The 18,506-nt window shown below is 44.8% G+C and overlaps 1 protein-coding gene across 1 annotated transcript; it reads right to left on the bottom strand.

The window, feature by feature from the left end:
* On the bottom strand, nt 1–17,409 carry bcan (brevican; the record flags this gene model as incomplete). The annotated part of the gene is made up of 14 exons (XM_080858089.1): nt 1–110; nt 443–625; nt 1,578–1,722; nt 1,942–2,024; nt 2,686–2,844; nt 3,168–3,275; nt 4,761–6,197; nt 6,475–7,731; nt 7,996–8,289; nt 8,605–8,732; nt 9,228–9,402; nt 9,886–10,278; nt 10,782–10,864; nt 17,405–17,409. 14 exons carry the CDS (start codon nt 17,407–17,409, stop codon nt 1–3), a joined length of 4,560 nt encoding a protein of 1,519 aa, XP_080714215.1.
* Between the last annotated feature and the right edge of the window lie 1,097 nt (nt 17,410–18,506).

The raw sequence follows: 18,506 nt of genomic DNA on the forward strand, positions 1-18,506 counted from the left end.
TTAGAAGCTCCACTTGATGTCCCAAAACTGTGGCGAGGCCGTCGTTGTGTCCTCAACCTTCACCTCCTCACCCAGGGAGGTTGGCAGAGTGGCTGCTGATTTGGGCGAGACTGGAGACAGAAAACATCCATTCAGAGAGCTGACAGACTCGGGGCAAATTCAAAATGATTCTTATGGTTGCCAGTAGCAACACCTTTAGCTACACTGTACTTCTCACGCCCCAACAACATTACCTCATGGTCTGAAAAAAAAACATGCTGTTACAGGCACATCTAGTCATGCAAAGTGAACAACAACGTCACAATGTTGTGGTACAATGAGCTGAAATTGATAAACAGCACAGAGAGACAGCTGTTCGCCGGCGTGCAGAAACCAGAGGCCAAAAATGCTGCGTTTGTAAAGCCAATTTGAATTTGTGGAAGTAGCATTAGTCATACTCTACCTGATGTGCAGGTGATCCGAAGGTCCTCCCACTGGCCGTTAGCGAGGCATTTGATGATTGGGTTCTGCCTTTGGAGGAAGCCCTCCGCGCAGTAATAGCGCACCTTGGCGTTGGTCTCGTAGCGCAGGCGCCGTTTGCCAAACATCTTTGCATTCAGGACCGTAGGGGGCTGTCCACAGAAGGCTAGGGCAGAGATGTGTGCAGAAGTGCACAAGATATAAGGAAATACAGTGCACCTAAATACTGTAGTACATTTCCAGACCATCTGCGCAGTTTCCTGCTGTAACTGTTGATGTTACAGCAACAATACTGCCAGGCTATATAGACGTTTGAATGAGCAGAAAGCCTACATTTCTATAGTTGGTGTGTACTTGGGACATGTGATGGGCCTTGAGTAGGCTACGTATATCACTGCTTTTATCATGCGGGTCTCCAACAATTTTCAGAAGGAAAGAGTTTATCGTCACCAGGAACACTTAACTTTTACTCTCATGTGTAGGCCTATGTTTGCCAAACACAACCTTTGGTTGTTATTTATTATTTTGAAACCCAAGATTTCCATTTCGTGTTGTGATTAGTGTTAGTGAATGTCTATCTCACAGTAGTAGATAAAGGAATGTCACTGATTTTAAAGGCACCCAGTGCAACTTTATGTAAACATTCAATGAAAAATAAACATTCAATTTCTAGTCTTTTTTACACGTAGTAAGTTTCAATTATTTCCATACCATTACATATGGACATTCAAGGAGCAAAGATGAGATGTCGTTGTGTCGTGAGAACTGATAGAAAATCGTAAACAACAACAATCGCCGGTGGGGAGAAGCCATTTTTCCATTGACTGGAAGCCTGCTTTATTTATTGTAGGTTACAAAAAATAAAGAAAATGGCGGCGATTGTTGTTGTTATCGATTTTCTAACAGTTCTCACCACACAACGACGTCTCATCTTTGCTGCTTGAATGTCGGTATGTAATGGTATGGAGTTATTGAAACTTACTACGTGTAAAAAAGACTAGAATTGAATGTTTATTTTTAAGCCTCGAAAGTTGCACTGGGTGCCTTTAAGACTGCGTGAATCATATCAGCATTTTGCTGCATACCAGTATGCTGTTGGACTCAGTCAGCATACTTACAGATGCCCTTCTTGCAGGTGTAGGAGAGGTGGTAGTTGCAGGGCACGTCACTCCAGCGCCCATCGTCATGCCACACCATCACCACACAGTTCTCCCCAGACAGGAAGTAGCTGTCGGGCTGCCCACGGTACCAGTTCTCATAAAGCTTAAGGAGAAATAAACACATCAATAATAAGATAAAATAAAATAAAATAAAATAAAATAAAATAACATAAACTAAACTAAAGTAAACTAAAATAAAATAAATTAAACTAAACTAAAATACAATAAAACAAAATAAAATGAATGTATTTTTGTACACATCAATAAGAAAATAAATAGGTAGGTGAGGTAGCACAGAGGAAGGGGTAAGTATGACTCTCACCAGAGGGTTTCCATCAGACCAGCGGAAATCTCCCTCGATTGTCCTGTCATTGAGTCCTGTCCATTGATACTCCCTGTACCTATCTGGAGACAGGAAGAGAGAGAGAGAGAGAGAGCGAGAGAGAGAGATGGAGAGTGAGAGAGGTCTAAGGATAGTAAACAATGAGGTTCCACAGGAATGCAAGATAGCTATCAAACCCCAAGTAGTCAAAACTAGTAGTAACAAGTAGTGTTGGGGGGGAATGGGCAGACTAGGCCCCAACAGAATGAACTCACTGTTCAAAAGCGGAAATTAGGAAAGTATGTCTCATATATGTACTTAGAATAAATAGTGTTACAGTAATATACATAAACCACCTTTTCTGGACACAGGTAATACAAGTTGAGGAAAGCAGTTGTGTTGCATATTGGGCGGCCATACAAATGTATCACAAGGCTGCTTTGACTCAACTCGCAAACCTGTTTATTATTGTCTCTTTATTAAATTCTGCAGTAATTAAAGTTAGTAAAATATGTGGTGTCTGGCCATATAAAACACTTCAATGGCTAGAAAATAGAAGTCACGTTACTTATCTTGGATCAACTTTCTGAATTTGTTAGTATAACATTTAAATGTCATAGTGTATCAAACCTGATGGCTTAATTCAAGACAGGAAGGAAATGCTAAAGCACCATATGATTACTTTGTGACTGAGTGCCAACCCTCTTACAAGGCTACTTTTTTCAGAAGTTAGTGTCGGTATACCGTTGATGAAGTTCTGTTCCTCGGGGCTCATGGCTGACACCAGGTGGCCACCGCACATGCGGCAGTGCTGCTCTGCAACCTCCCAGCTTTGACGCTTGACAAAGTGCCGGTAGCAAAAGCTCTGGAACTTCTCCCAGCCTGGCTCGCAATGCTCCATTTCTTTGGATAGCCACCCGCACGTACAGTTAAAAGAAATGACACACGTGGACAGATGTAGGCACACATAGTACAGTACGTGTACACCGACACACAAACAAATTACAGTACTGAAAAATAGTGGATAGCTATTTCATTGATACATTTTCTATTTCCTCTAATCTGCTTCCACATTGAATTAATGACATGCTGCCTACTGCATAGGTTTGTGAATATTGTGGATTATGTCACATTAAGGAAATATATTTAAATGTACACATTTTTAGTCGCTGTCTTCATTTATAACCTCTGTCTCTTAAGACATCTTGAATTTAATATCTACTCACCTATCTGACAGAAATCCCCTCCATAGGTTGGTAGGCAGAGGCACTTGGTGTTGGATCCTCTGTCTACACACGTGCCACCATTGGCACATGGGTTCTCCGCGCAGGCATCTGAATCATAAATATCTTCTTGAATTTACGAATGTACCGTGTTTTTACTTACATTGATAATGCGCTAACTTATATTTCTGCTGTTGTGCGATCTATTCATAATGATATCATAATAATAAATAATAATAATTAATTTTATTTTTAACGCACTTTTCATTCACAGGAATCTCAGAGTGCCTACATATTATAAACTAACTATAATAATTAAATAAAATAAAAAATTGTTAACATAAGCATAACAGAAAAGATTTAACACAAGGCCAGAAATGCCTGCATCATCATGCAGTCAAAACACAACCAAAGCGGTGGGTAATTAGTTGGCCACAAGATGGCAGTATTTTATTTCTTTCAGAACTGGTCAGTCATTTTTACTGGGCTGGATGTGAAGACAACACACTAAGCCACATAATTCTTTCCCTTGTAAAAATACTGTACACAAAATACATTCAATAAAACATCTCTTTGCTGCCACTTCAGCAGGTCCTGAAAAAAATGGCTTTTCAAACATCCAGTACATCGACTGTGTAAACTACCTTCACTGGTCACTCTTGCACTCATATACATGCAACGTTGTCAACAATAATCACACACAACAGACAGCTACAAAAATGTGCCCTTGTCTGAGAACTAAAGTGCTTTAATATTTCTTCAAGTATCTAACGCCTACTCCACTACGTTATGTTAATCTGAGGTCCTCTAAAGGGTTAGGGGTTTCAGTAGTAACACATCAGGCATTCATAAACCTTTTTTTTTTTTACGGAGAGGTAGAACAGCCCTATCACATCTAGATCACCTTAGTGCAAGTACATCACAAGTGCATCAATTAACCTGCAGCCATTTCTGGAAGTTAAACACAGTGACTTTCAGTTTCTAAGCAGTAGCCATGAATGCTAAAAATCATGCTTATGTCTCGCATTAGCATTTAGAGGACTGTAAAGATCAACTAAGGTCTGCGAAAGAATTCCCAGCTAGCCATAACTGAGTCATCAGCACAAGTATTACCGGGTGTTCATTCCAGCTGAGTTGCAAGCATCAAGATTAAGCATTAAGTCATGTGTCCCATTTGGGGAGCCTGGAGAGACCAAAAGTAATTGAGGAGGTTTGCTTTGTGGCTGGGCTGTAGACTCAGTCTTTTCACAGGCTGGATCCAAGCCGTGTGCTCAGTGCTGCCCCCTACACAATGTGCTAGTAGTACAAGTTTTGATTCTGACATGGGCAGCTGTTAGCAGCCAGTGAGAGACAAGCAGAGGCGAGAGTGCTTAGTCAGGAAGTGAGAAAGAGTCAGGTGGTGGGAAAAATCAGGCTGCAGCATTGAGACAGAGTGGAGGTGCAGAGGAGGTGCAGAGAAGGAGCGAAGAGAAAAGTGTTGCAGTGCATGGTGCAGGGGGAGGTGAAGGAGGAGGTGATCTCAGTACATGTGCACAAGGAGGAAAAACAAAATGGCGGACAGGGAGGTCACTTTGCATGGTGTGGCTCGGACATTACCTGAGAGATTCCCCGTCCGTACGACCACTGCCCTTTGAGACGGCAGTGGTCGATGGACGGCAGGCTCAGTAGGCATCACTTTGCATGGTGTGGCTCGGACATTACCTGAGAGATTCCCCGTCCGTACGACCACTGCCCTTTGAGACGGCAGTGGTCGATGGATGGCAGGCTCGGTAGGCGTCACTTCCTCCTCATCAACATCCTCTTCTTCTGAGGTGGCGGTTGCTGTCGTCAGGGCATCAAAGAGGTCCAGCTCCACTGGTGCAAATGTGGTAGAGGTGCTCTGATCCTCATCTGGTTCCAAGCTGGTGAAGACCACAGGGGCTGAGGTGGTGGAGTCTGTCTCAGCCAATACGTCCTGAGACACTGCTGTGGTGGTGGATTCTGTCTCAGCCAATGAGTGATGAGACTCCCCTGTGGTGGTAGAGTCTGTTTCAGCCAATGAGTGATGAGACTCCCCTGTGGTGGTAGAGTCTGTCTTAGCCAATGAGCTTTGTGACGCCCCTGTGGTGGTAGAGTCTGTTTCAGCCAATGAGTGATGAGACCCCCCTGTGGTGGTAGAGTCTGTCTCAGCCAATGAGCTTTGAGACGCCCCTGTGGTGGTAGAGTCTGTCTTAGCCAATGAGTCCTGAGATGCCCCTGTAGTGGTCTCACCGCTGTACTCCAGGTCAGAGCGAGACTCCTGAGGAGCTGTGGAAGAGATGAGCGTCTCCCAACTTGGGGTCTGTGTCACCCCGGGAAGCAGAGTGACCTCCACGTCAGTGTGAGGCATGTCTGTGGCGGTGTCAGTCTTTAGTGTGTCAGTGGTGTTCAGAGCATCGAAAATGTCAGTGCCGTTGATGTCCTCGAGAAGGCCGGTGAAGTTCTCATCCTCACTTTCTGTGAGGTTTAGGGGAGTGGTGGCAGTGGCGCTGGGTTGTAGGATGTGAGGGTATTCTGCGAGAACGGGTACGTCTCCAGACGACTGCCCGGATCCCTCGACCTGATCCTCCTCTGACTCGTGTCCATCCTCACCACTCCCCTCATGTCCGAGAGTTGTCGTCTCTAAGAAGTGTGGAGTCGTGGTGTACATAATGACAGGAGTTTCACCCAGGCCCTCCTGCTCCACTCTCTCTAGATCCTCTAAGGTCACACCTAAGGCTGACAGCGTGGTTCTCTCTGGTATATAGATATCCAGATTACGGGGCGTGCCAGAAGCAACCTCCACCATCTGGCGAGTTCTCGTTGCCGTGGCGATTGAATACGGCACTGGAGTGGTCAACAGGGTAACTGTTATGATGTCATCATCATCATGCGCCCCGGAGCCTTCACCGGAACCTCCCTCTGTCACGCCAGCTATGGTGGGTGTCAGGGTATGATCATGGTCTCCATGACGATCGGTTGGAAAGGAAACTGACTCTTCAGATGTCGCACCTGCCTCCTGCTCCACCCAGTATACTGTGGTAGATGAGTATGGAGATGGTGTACTAGACTTCTCCTGATCAAAGCCTACCAATTGACAATCAAACTAAAATCAGTGAGAGAACCTATCACAGACATCAACACAAATAGTTGATAATGAATATTGTAAACACATGAATAGTTCATTATTCATGTTTTGGGGCTGGCTGGGATTCAACTATTGGACTTACACACAACACCAATACCTAAGTATCCTCAGAGCGGTTCACAACTGTTTTCATTTTTACAACTTGTGTAAAAATGAGAGACTTACCTGTTGGCACCTGGATATGGTCGGGAGAGGTGTGATAGTCTGTGTCTTCTGGGGTCATGGTGAACAGCTCTGCTGACTCCGCTGAGGCGGCAGTGCCAGGTTCCTCTTCCTCCTCAGCATCTCCTGGAGAAGGGTACTCGGGCACCATCACCACCTCCGTGTCTTCTTCACCAGATCCCTCCGAGGGCGCGGAGAGTGTGGTGGCCTCCATGAGGGAAGGCTGGGTAGTTTGGACAGTTTGGACCTGTTCCTGGTCCTGGTCCTGGTCCTGGTCTTCATGAGGAGAAATGTGCTCTTCAGCGCCCCCTGCTGATGACTGTGTTTGATCTGTGTCTTCGGTTTCAGAAAGAAGGTCATGAGACGTGGTTGGGTCAGTAGATGGAAGCTCTGTGTCGTTGTTCTCCGAAAGACTTGCCGTCATGTCCTCAAACCTTACTGACTCTGAGCGGTCATATTCCTGGGTGGGATTAACCTGAGCTACAGTGGTGGACTCTGGCAGAACAATAATTTCATTACGGATCTCAGGAACCTGATAACTTTTCACTGCAATATCAACCTGAGATTGGGATGGGTCAGTTGCTTCCAGGATGGCCTCTGGAGTGGTCAGATAATCCTTAGCCTCTCCTGACTTTTCATATTCCAGTGTTGATACCAGAGGTCTCACGGTTGTTTCTGGTACACTTGTGCCCCCTGTTTTGAAATCCACTAAAGACTCTTCTTCTTCTTCTGAATTGGTTTCAGGCGTTGGCTGGTAATGTTTGGTACCGGAGCCATATTCATCTTGTTCGGTTGGCGGATACGTTGGATTTGTTTTTAGAAAGATCTTGACATTCTCCTGGGAGGCACCCGCTGCTTGGGCAGGGCTGCTGGTCTCCCTATAGGTTTCAGGCACAGATTCAAAGTCAACAGGATTGGTAAGAATGGGCACTTCTTGCCACGGGTCATGGGTGGAGAAAGTCTCAACGTCGAAGGGCGCAGGCGTCGTGGGACTGAATGGATCTCCAGCAAGGGTGCCCTCCTCAGGAGGCATCGTGGTGGCAGGAACCTCCACCCCCCTTCCTAATCCCGGGAGCCGTTTGCTGAGAACTGGAAAGGATTCAACAGCACCCTGGGCCTCATTCTCTGCTTGTTCCGTCACTTGGCTCAAGCTGAACTCCTCCAAGGGGTCCGACAGGGTGACGATGCCCTGAGTTGGATTCTCTGGCTCTGTGGCCAGGTACTCTCTTGGTGTTTCTGTCTGAGTGGTGCCCATAGTGCCTGTGAAGGAAGGTGTAAACACATGGATAAATGCCATATTACATATTCAGTAATTTTTTAATATATTGTATGTAATGTTTTTCCTATGTTTGTAAAAGTACTTAATATGTTTATTGGTTGTTATGTATGTTTATTGTTTGCACCAATATACCATAGACAATTCCTGATAGGTGTAAACCTACTTGGCAATAAAAAAGTTAGTCTGATTCTAATGTAGTATTCCGCAGGTAAATCAGCTAAATGTGCCACTAAAAATGTACCTACCTCTGAAGCAGTACACTTCATAGTGCATGTGAGGCTCTGGGAATCCAGTTTGGTTGCTGTGGAGATACACAGTTTTGACTCCAGGTTCCGACCCACCACAGCGTTCTCGCGGTGTCACAATGGGGTAGCGTACACTGCCATCTGCCAGCCATCCAGGATTGCAGTGGTTCAGGCCATCATTCCAGGCTGCGTAGAGTTGGCCAGTGCTGGCTAACTCTGCATCCTGCCTTTCACAGTAAGCCTTAGCCTCTGCCATGGTCAATTGCTGGGGAGTGGTTGGAGGGAAGACCTCCCCTTTGGGAACAGAGACAGACGATGTTTAGTTTGCCAGATCTGCATTTTTTTTTTAGTCTTAATTTTTTAGTCTTTATTTTAAGGATAGCCCCCTGAGATGTAACATCTCGTTTTCGAGGGGGTCCTTCCAATACTTACATACAATATAAAGACAGTCGGGAGCAAGCACTACCCATAACTTTAACACACAAACACAGAGACAAACACAGACAGACGTACACTACCATGCACACTTCAACAATACTGGCTATTTTCTGATCCTATCTGGTTTAATGTCACATCTTAATTTAGCCTATGTTTGCACAGACATAATACCTTGGATGTTCTCAACATAGCAGTACACATCATAGAGTTCATCTGAGTCAAGCATTCCATAATTCCTGACTCCTGGCATTCCATCCATGTCTCCAAAGCAGCCTTCCCGTGGCATTTGAATGGGATACCTGCAGAGAAATTCCACAAGAGACGCAAATTGGTCTGATTGGACGATTTAGGACAATGAATTGTCTTTACTGAACAAATATTAGCATGGAAGAAAAATGTCCTTTTTCAGTCAGTCATGTGTCATTACAGAGCTGAAGGTTACATTCATTTGTGTAGTGACAAAGTACCTAACTAGTGCCTTGACTAGAGCTTAACCTGCACTTCAGCAGTTACATTCCTGCACTTCTTTTCCTTTCTAGGTCGTTTTTTTTCTATTTCTTATGTAAAGTAGTATTTATTGTTACACCAGGTTTTTTTATTGCACTTAGCTTGACTGTTCTCTCCCTTGTACGTTGCTTTGGACTAAACCATCTGCTAAATGACTAAATGTAAAAGCACACCTTTGAGGACTAGGCACATTATCTCGACATTTCTGTCATTATGCTCTGCCAGTAGAGCCACAGAAACACAGATTAAATATGGGTATCGTGGCACTTGGCCAGAGGTCTTGTTACCTGACTGATCCATCAGACAGCCAGCCTGCATCACACTGCTCATATCCACTGTTGTAGGCAGTAAGGAGCTGGTCTGGGGTGGCGATTTGGGCCCCAATATCCTCACAGGCATCCCGTGCCTGATCAAAGGAGAAGGCGTAGCGACTGGAAGCATGTCGATAGTGAAACACAACACCTACAAAGACACATTGTAAAAAAAATCAAATTTTTTTTTTAAATGGTACCCTGCCAAATAATGCTGACTTTCCAAAGGGCAAAAACTAAATTTTAGTATCCTTTAAACACATGAATATAAAACACAAACAAACAAATAAATACTACGGTACACTGCATTAAGCTGTGAAGAGAATATATAAATAATATAAATATAAATATAATATATAATAATAATAAATAAAGGGAACCATGGCAAATAACTGTCCAAAGGGCAAAAACTAAATTTTGGTATCCTTTAAACACATGAATACAAAACACAAACAAATAAATAAATACTACGGTAGACTAAATGAAGCTGTATACAGTAAGCCTGTGAAATCTCATGATAATAATCCTCTGACTCATTGTTGCAGATACAACTCACAGCCTTGAGGCCCCACTGACCATGCAGCAGCACAAGCCCTGACTAATCCCAGCTTCACACACTACTGAGTAAGCTTACCTTTGACCTTTATCTGAACAAGGTCGTGGGCGTCCTCCAGGCCCTGCTGGACCTCGCAGCGGTAGAAGCCTGTGTCGTTGTGCCGTAGGTCATGTAGTTCCAGGGTGAGGTCAGCCGGGGACGAAGCGTAGTTCAGCAGAGAGGCCCGGCCTTTGTAGGCCTCGCTGACCTTCACCCGGTCTCCGCGGGCAACCAGGATCTCTGTCTCTTTCTCCGAGGACAAAATGCTCCACTTCACCCGAGGAAGGGTGAGGACGGCATGGCGGCCCACGGTAGAAGCAGTCGGGGGTGGCTGGGACAGTGACACTAGGCATGGGAGCTTAAGGGACCCGCCCAAAACGGCAGAGACTGGAGGGGATTTAATGATGATCACCTGCAGTAGTCTCGCATCATCTGTTTTCAACACAGAAAGGAGAGAGAAGAGAAAATCAATCATCCTTGTGTGTCTTGGTACCTGTTGGACTGATATGTACATGTAGGGATAGGCGCGCTCTACTTCAAAACAAATATATAAATGCGTTTTCGGGTGCGAGTAAAAGAATGTAAACTATTGGTAGAATGAAAACCGCACTCTCAAGCTTTTCTCTTTTAACAATAAGACCAGTTTATTTTAGTACAGACGCGTTTCGGCCTTACGCCATCGTCAGTGACTGATATGTACACTAAGCTGATATGTACTCTTTTACTGAAAGCTGGAAGTCATTTAAAGTCTAGCCGAGTTTTACTGCTGCCGTGTAACTGCCTAACACACCGTTACACAGTAGGTGGAGAGGAACTTCTGTTATCGCCTCGGGGCAAAAGAGCTTAACTTTCACAAGTGCTATAAAGGCAAGTTCTAAAGGGCACCTTACTGCCTTTAATTATTTCCTGAACGTCAGATGGAAAGCATGACCCACCTGAGGCGGTGCTGCCAGTGCTGGAGAGCGGTGCGATGAGCAGACAGATGGTACACAGTAGTCGAGACAGGAACATTTCTAATCTGCAATGAACCAAGACACAGAGAGGAAAATGCAAGTCACAGTTTATATGAGTGAACTGGGATGGACAAGGACACTCGGGTCATTAACGCTTGCACATCGAAGAGCAAGTTTTGAAAAAAATTAAAAATTCAGACGGTAGCTTTAGAAAAATGAAGAGGCAAGTACCAGACAAGTAGAGAGAGAGACAGAGAGAGAGAGTGAGAGAGAGAGAGATTCAACCACCCCCCCAAAAATTCAGAAAACATATGTGATTACACTGTCATTTATCAAAATCAGAGTCAATTACAAGGCGGAGGTCCATGGCAGTGTTCCTCTGTCCAGATGACTGAAGCTGAGGTGATGGAGACATGGAGCATTGGGTTACCTTCAGGAAATGACAGGGTTTCACAGACATGGTTAGTGCCCACTGCGAGATGCGATGTGAGATCCTCAATTTTAACCATGCTTCGCTTTGAGAGGGATTAAACCAGTCCATGCCTTGAAAGAGACACAGGCTGTGTGTGTGTGTGTGTGTGTGTGTGTGTGTGTGTGTGTGTGTGTGTGTGTGTGTGTGTGTCTGTGTGTGTGTGTGTGTGTGTGTGTGAGTGTGTGTGTGTGTCTGTGTGTGTGTCTCTGTGTGTGTGTGTTTTAGGGTGTTACACGAGAATGTGTGTGTGTGTGTCCTCTGTCTTGATCCAGCTGGCTTGGGTGAAGTTTTCCAAGTTCAGTTGTGTGAGCAGAATGTTGATAGATCCCTCGCGCCGTATAGCTAACAATCCAAACCTTCTTTGCCCTCCCCCTCCCCCCAAAAGAGTAATGTGTGTCTCTGTACATCTGTCTCTCAACACCCCCTTCTCTTCGCCACGCATCAAGGCACCCACATGGCCTTTCCAACCGACAAGACAAGACGAGACAACACAACAGCGCTCTGAGAAATGGCTCAGTATTTTTGAGGGTGAGAGAGCAGGAAAAGAGGACCCCCGCTGGATCAGTTGGGATGCTATTTGTGCGAGTAAAATGAAGTGCCTAGTCATGCTGGGGGCAAAGAACACTGGGAGCCCGTTGCCAAGGACACCTGCTGAGTGCAGGTTTGATTTCTCCAGCAACCACCATGCACTGTGATCATTAATGGGTGGTTTTTACAGTGTGGTTCAAATCTTTTAATAATTCCGGGGTCACTTAAACTATATAAGTTTAAACAACCCATTTCATCACTAGATTATAAAAGCCCTCTGAGTCAAAGCCTACCCACTTCTAAGTCAAAGTGAAACTTAAAAACCCGTTTTATTGTTTTCTGACGGCCAACTGAATTGAAAGCAGAGCAGTCACTGGAGCAGCTGAGGGGGAAACACAGAAGGCTTTGTGCTTAGTGGTGACTCACTATAAAACTGTAACACTGACTAAACTGTAAATTAGTGCATTAATCTTCCTGCTGCCACTGAAACACATTTGGCACCAGCTGCTGCTGCTCTTAATCTGAATGAGCTGGAATATAAATATAGACAGTATAGGTCATCATCGTGCAGTCAATCGTGTAGCCACTTTGCACTATTGTATATACTTTCTAAGACTTATTGGATTGTTGACCATTGCACTGTTGTATTGTATTGTATTGTTTTGCACTGTTGTATTGTTTTGTGTTGTGATGTATATTTGTGTAATATGTGTAAGCACAGTGAGAGCCACTGCACCAAGACAAATTCCTTGTTTGTGCAAACTAACTTGGCCAATAAAAGCTGATTCTGATTCTGATTCTGAAATCAAACCGAACCAACCATGAAGAATAAAACATTGCTATGCTAGACACAAGAAAGAACAGACAAATATAGAGCAAGAATGTCACCGTAAAACAAAGTAAGGTCAGTGTATGTGATAAAAAAGAAAATTCTAGAAACAATGACACACAACCAGTGTGCCAATCTGCCAATATGTTTCATTTGGCTGCAAATCACTGGGTGTTGGTTTGCGGGCGGGCACGGGCATCCTCTCTACTGTGCCGCGGGATTCAAGCACGGCATTCTGGGCCACTTTCAAAAGGAAATTAGAGAGCCTCTTGTGATTCATGGTGGCAGACTCCATAATGTCTCAGACCTTTAAAAAAAAGGAAAAGAAGACAGGAGGAAAAAACAGAGCTGAGCTGAGAGAGAACCCAGCATGGTTTGAAGCAAAACCAGTAATCAAGCTGCCAGCCCTCCCAGTCTGCCCTCTTCTCTAACTTCATTAAAAAAAAAAACTTAAAAAAAAAAAACCGCACACACACATCCTGCTTCCCCGCCTCGATTATGTGCACAAGATGTAGTCGCGACATTGTCTGATCACTTTGGCACGTGTTGCTTTAAGGTGAGCCGGCACTGGAAAAGAAAGACTTGTGTCCCGCCGGCCGGCCGTGAGCGGCCAACAGCCACGACCACATTTCCGACAGGACGGCCGAGAGGGAAAAGCGGGAGCTGGGAAGACAAGGCAGCTCCAGAAACCTCAGAAGTGCTTAGGCAGGCAACATCACACAGGGCCTCGGTGTCTGGAATACCAAATGACTTCACCTTGAGAAATCGCAGTGAAGGAAGTCCGACCTCGCCGATGCCAGGGAGAGGTCATTTAAGGCTGACTGAGTGGCGGACGGGTGAAATGGGGGAAGGGAAGGGAGCCAGCGTGCCACGACACCACCCATCCCCCCTCTTCCTCTTCCTCTCCTCCTCCTCCTCCCCCTCCTTCTTCTTCTTCTTCTTCCATGCAGTCTCCCTGAGAATTGAGCTCTAAGTCCAACTCATTCCCCATTCTGGTAATACCTTTTTGATCAGTACAATGAGACATCCAAAAACCTCTTTTCATCCAGGCCTGCTTAGAAGAGAAGATTACGCAAAGAACACACACACTGATTTGCTCGTGCTCTCTTGGCCACTTTCTCTCCCTCTCACACACTCAAACACACACACACACACACACACACACACACACACACACACACACACACACACACACACACACACACACACACACACACACACACACACACACACACACCGCAGGCTAATTTCTCCCCTTACTCTTTTCTCCCCTCCTTTTCTCTTCTCTGGTCCTCACTGGACCTCTGGAGGTGGCAGCCACCATCTTACAGAACCCCCCCCCCCCCCCTTTCCTCTCTCTCTCTCTCTCTCTCTCTCTCTCTCTCTCCGCTCTCTCTCTCTCTCTCTCTACTGGGAGCCTCCTACCCCCTCCCCTCCAAGTTTTGTCTCCCCTAACCTCAAATGACTCAGTCTGCTCATTTCCAAGGGTAACCGGTAGCCCTTTACAAGCACATTAGACAGGAAATCGAGTTTGTGTGTGTGTTTGTATGGGTATGAGAGTGTGTGTGTGTGTGTGTGTGTGTGTGTGTGTGTGTGTGTGTGTGTGTGTGTGTGTGTGTGTGTTTTTGTGTGTGTGTGTGTGTGTGTGTGTGTGTGTGTGTGTGTGTGTGTGTGAGAGAGAGAGAGAGCGTGTGTGAGTGTGAGTGTGAGTGTGTCTGAGTGTATACAGGGACGAGAGGGGGGTGTTGCTATGGGGAGCGAAAGCAGGGAGGCAGCTGACCGGCCCTGAAGGGGACACAAACCAAGATTAGAGTGAATCAGCACTCCCACACACACACACACACACACACACACACACACACACACACACACACACACACACACACACACACACACACACACACACACACACACACACACACACACACACACTCACACACACACACACACACACACACACACACACACACACACACACACACACACACTCCCACGTGCAGCAGGCCGGCCAGCACTCAGGCCAGCACTCGGAAGCTCCTGGGCCCTGGAGAATGACGTGAGCCCTCGCGCCTGTGGCTTTTTAAGAAGAGAGCGCACTGGGGTGTGTGTGTGTGTGTGTGTGTGTGTGTGTGTGTGTGTGTGTGTGTGTGTGTGTGTGTACTGCCTATTTGCAGGCTCGGCTACAGGGCTGATTAGGCAAAAACAAAAGAAAAAAATCACTGTGCTGCAGCTGAGCTCCTTAAAGCGCTTAGGCTAGCTGTATCTGAGCAAATTGTGGAAACCCATGTCTTCTGTGGACTTTGGCCTTTAAAGCTCCACATGTAAACACAGGCGTTACAGTAACCACCCTCGTGTTGTCGTGTGTATTTGCTGAACACATGAAGCGGAGGGGGCAAATATAGGTCCAGAAATGAAGAGGTCTCCAAACCTGCTCGCATGGCTCACCACATCTTGTCTATACTTTTTTTCCGACCTCTTAGCTGTTTGTATTGTATTGTTTTGTGCTGTGATGTTTATTCAGTGTAAGCACACTGAGAGCCACTTTACCAAGTCAAATTCCTTGTTTGGGAAAATTTACTTGGCCAATAAAATCTGATTCTGATCTGTACACTTCCTACAGCTGGAACACTTAAGGGCGCGATACAGTGTGATGTTTGCCCTGGTTTTAGTCGAACATATATAACATATGATGCCCATGCGAGGATCCGCATTCTCAGCCCTGGCTCTACATTCCACGTGACCCAAATATCCTTCTTTTCCCCCCTCCATAAAATGGTGCAAACATCCCATAGGCAGAAATGGCCCATGTGTTGTTGCAATAAAAAGTCTCCTTTTTTAATGTGAAACAACTTCATCCTGTTGACCGTAATTCCCTCTGTGGGTTGAGGCAGACACGAAGTCCTGGGTACCATATATGTTAACATGATTAAGGGGCTTGTCAGAGTCTGTCTGAAATTAGGTCAGACCTACAGCCTCCTCTGCCCGCGTGTGGGCTTGAGCATCTGTGCTCGCCACACTACATTTAAATGGTCTGCCACTCATCTGGAAACAAAAGCATGAATGCATGAATGACGGAAATACACCATTCTTATTGCTTTGTAATGTTTCGCATACAAAGCCAATAGATGGAATCATATTGTATGCACGCCTTGCCATGTTATCTAAATAAAGGGCATGAAAAGAGGCAGGGAATGTAATGTTTTGGGAATATGGCTGTGAAGATGCCTATGGCTGTGAGGTCTATGGTAGCAGTGTCTATAATAAGGAGGCACTGGACCGTGAGTGCATGGCAAAGCCTGCAGAAGACTGAAAGTATCACCACATTACCAGTAAGAATGTATTGTTAATTACCTTGCAAATTGGTAGGGTCCCATTTTCAGTTGCCCCCCCCCCCCCACACACACACACACAAACACACACACACACACACACACACACACACACACACACACACACACACACACACACACACACACACACACACACAAACAAACTCCAATAGCAGATACTAATGACACAGATACAATGACACAGATATAATTTAAACAACAATTTATGATTTCAAAGTTTAATAGGCCACTAAACTAATCTCCTGCCAAAAGACAAAACTTCTATCCTTGATGAGAGGGGCCATCCTCCCTGCTTAGAAAGTCATACTTGAGTGGGCACAAGAGATATGCCAAATATATGTTCTTATTAACAAATTACTGAAAATGTTGTTCATTATAATAGTTGTGAGGACTGTGCCTACAGTGTAATAAACCCAAAATAGGTTGTGTGTATGGTAACAAGGCAACAATACATGAAACCCAAACCTCTGCTATTGCAAATGAAAATGTATAAATAGCACAATGGCACATGCGTGGGGGCTCATCACAATGCTATTGCTACATGAGATTGCTTGAAAGGGAAATCCCTTCACTTTTCTCAAGGAGCTAAAATAAAATAAAAATTAATCTGAGTATGGCATTGGAGGAAAACCGGAATACTGCATGAAATCTCGAAACTTCCTTTAGTTTGTATCCAGTGGACACACGTCATTATAACTGACCAACAATTAATAAATGTGAGGTTGCATGAGGTGCCAATAGGTGGACCGGACTTTAGTGGTCCAGCTACAGTAATAAATGCTGATTACACATTACAATGAAATTAATCGTTTTAATGAACTCTGTCTATTCCCAATGTCATCTGAGCAGTTCTTAAAGATAATGGTGCTTTATTCAGTCTAAAAGGAAAAAGATAAAGTGCCTTTACATACCGGTGTCGTGAAGGTCTGTATCCTCTCTTGCACGTATTTTAGTTGCTGAAGCTTCTCCAGGTAGATCTTCTGTATTAACCCAGTGGCTTAAAGTGGAGCAATGATGTCATAGATCATTTAGTCGAACACACATAGGAAAAGAAAGGTGGGTAATAGTAATACGCTCCGTCCGCCAGCGAAGGAGGTAGAGAAAGAGATTGAGATGGAGAGGTGGCTGAAATTACGTAGGAAAAACGCCTGAACAGCCCACTTTCGGGCTACGACAAACGCACTCTTATTTGTCCCTTGGATGATGCGGGAGGGAAGTGGGACGGGTGGGAACTGAGGGGAAATGTTTGCAAGACACGCTGATTCCCGTCTTTAAACCCGGATCATCTTAAAAGGTGCTCTGAATCACTGCGGCAACGAGGTGGCACGGATAGGCTACTTACAGGGTTACACTTCTGCGTTCTGGGAAATTGTCTTGAGTTGGGTTTACAACGGAACAAGAGAACTTGGGGTTTGGGAGAGCCTACCGCATCGTTGCAGACTGGCATGCACACACGCTGCTGATGGTGCCTCAGTCCTGCACCTGCAGCCGTTAGTCAGAGACGCATCTCAGGCAGCTAAGGGCTTGGGGGGGGAAGCTGGCGCGTCGAACTGCAGCAATTCCCCACGGAAATGGGTCTTACTCCAGAATTATTTTGTGTTTTTTTTTTTTTGCATCAGTCAACTTTCCTTGAAAACAGAAACATTGCATCAGCCTGGTTTCACAATACACTATTTTCGAAAGACAATTTTAAAGGCCCAGAAAGAAATGGCAGGTTTCCTTTGATATAATTTAATATGAAAAAGTGTGACACCTCAAGGTGATAATGTACACATATAGGATAATAGCTTGTCCAGTTTATGGTTAGACACATATAAGCCTGGTGACCATTTTATACAACCAAATAAATCCACAGCATATGTAGACATGACACAAAGTGCGATCTGAGTTTATAAAATATTTGTTCTTGGTGTAGTTACTTGTTGGAATGTTAACATTTCTGGATAATCTTATGTTATGCAGTAGGGAAGTAACCATGCATGGTCATTACATTCATTACAATCTCTATCTCCTTTTTTAGATGTAACAGTTACAGTGGCTTGCAAAAATTCTAGAATGTTCACTTTACTGGTTTTGAGCCACTCCAGTGTTGCTTCTTGCTTTAGCCATGTGCCTTGGGTAATTGTCCTACTGGTAGGTAATCCCTCTACCCAGTCTTAGTTCTAACACAGACTGTGTAGAACAGAACAGATATTGTGTTGAATTAATTTCTATTCATTCTGCCTTCACTTTTAAAAGGTTTCCCTGTTCCTGTAGACGAAAAATATCCCAACAGTATGATGCTACCACTGCTAGTTTTTATGATTGGGATGGTCTTTTTTACGCCTCATGTAGCACTTTGCGGATTGTCCAAAAACTCTATTTTGCTCTAATATGACCAGTAAAAACAACCCCCATATCATAAGCAATGGATCTTCTAAAACAATAGCTTCTTTTTGTCACCCTCCAACAGTGTTCAGTTTCATAGAGAGCCTTTAAGATTGTGGTCTCCTACACCTTCAGCCCAATTGAAGCCGTTGAACTTTGTA

This window comes from Sprattus sprattus (assembly GCF_963457725.1).
Source record: "Sprattus sprattus genome assembly, chromosome: 19".
Classification (NCBI taxonomy): domain Eukaryota; kingdom Metazoa; phylum Chordata; class Actinopteri; order Clupeiformes; family Clupeidae; genus Sprattus; species Sprattus sprattus.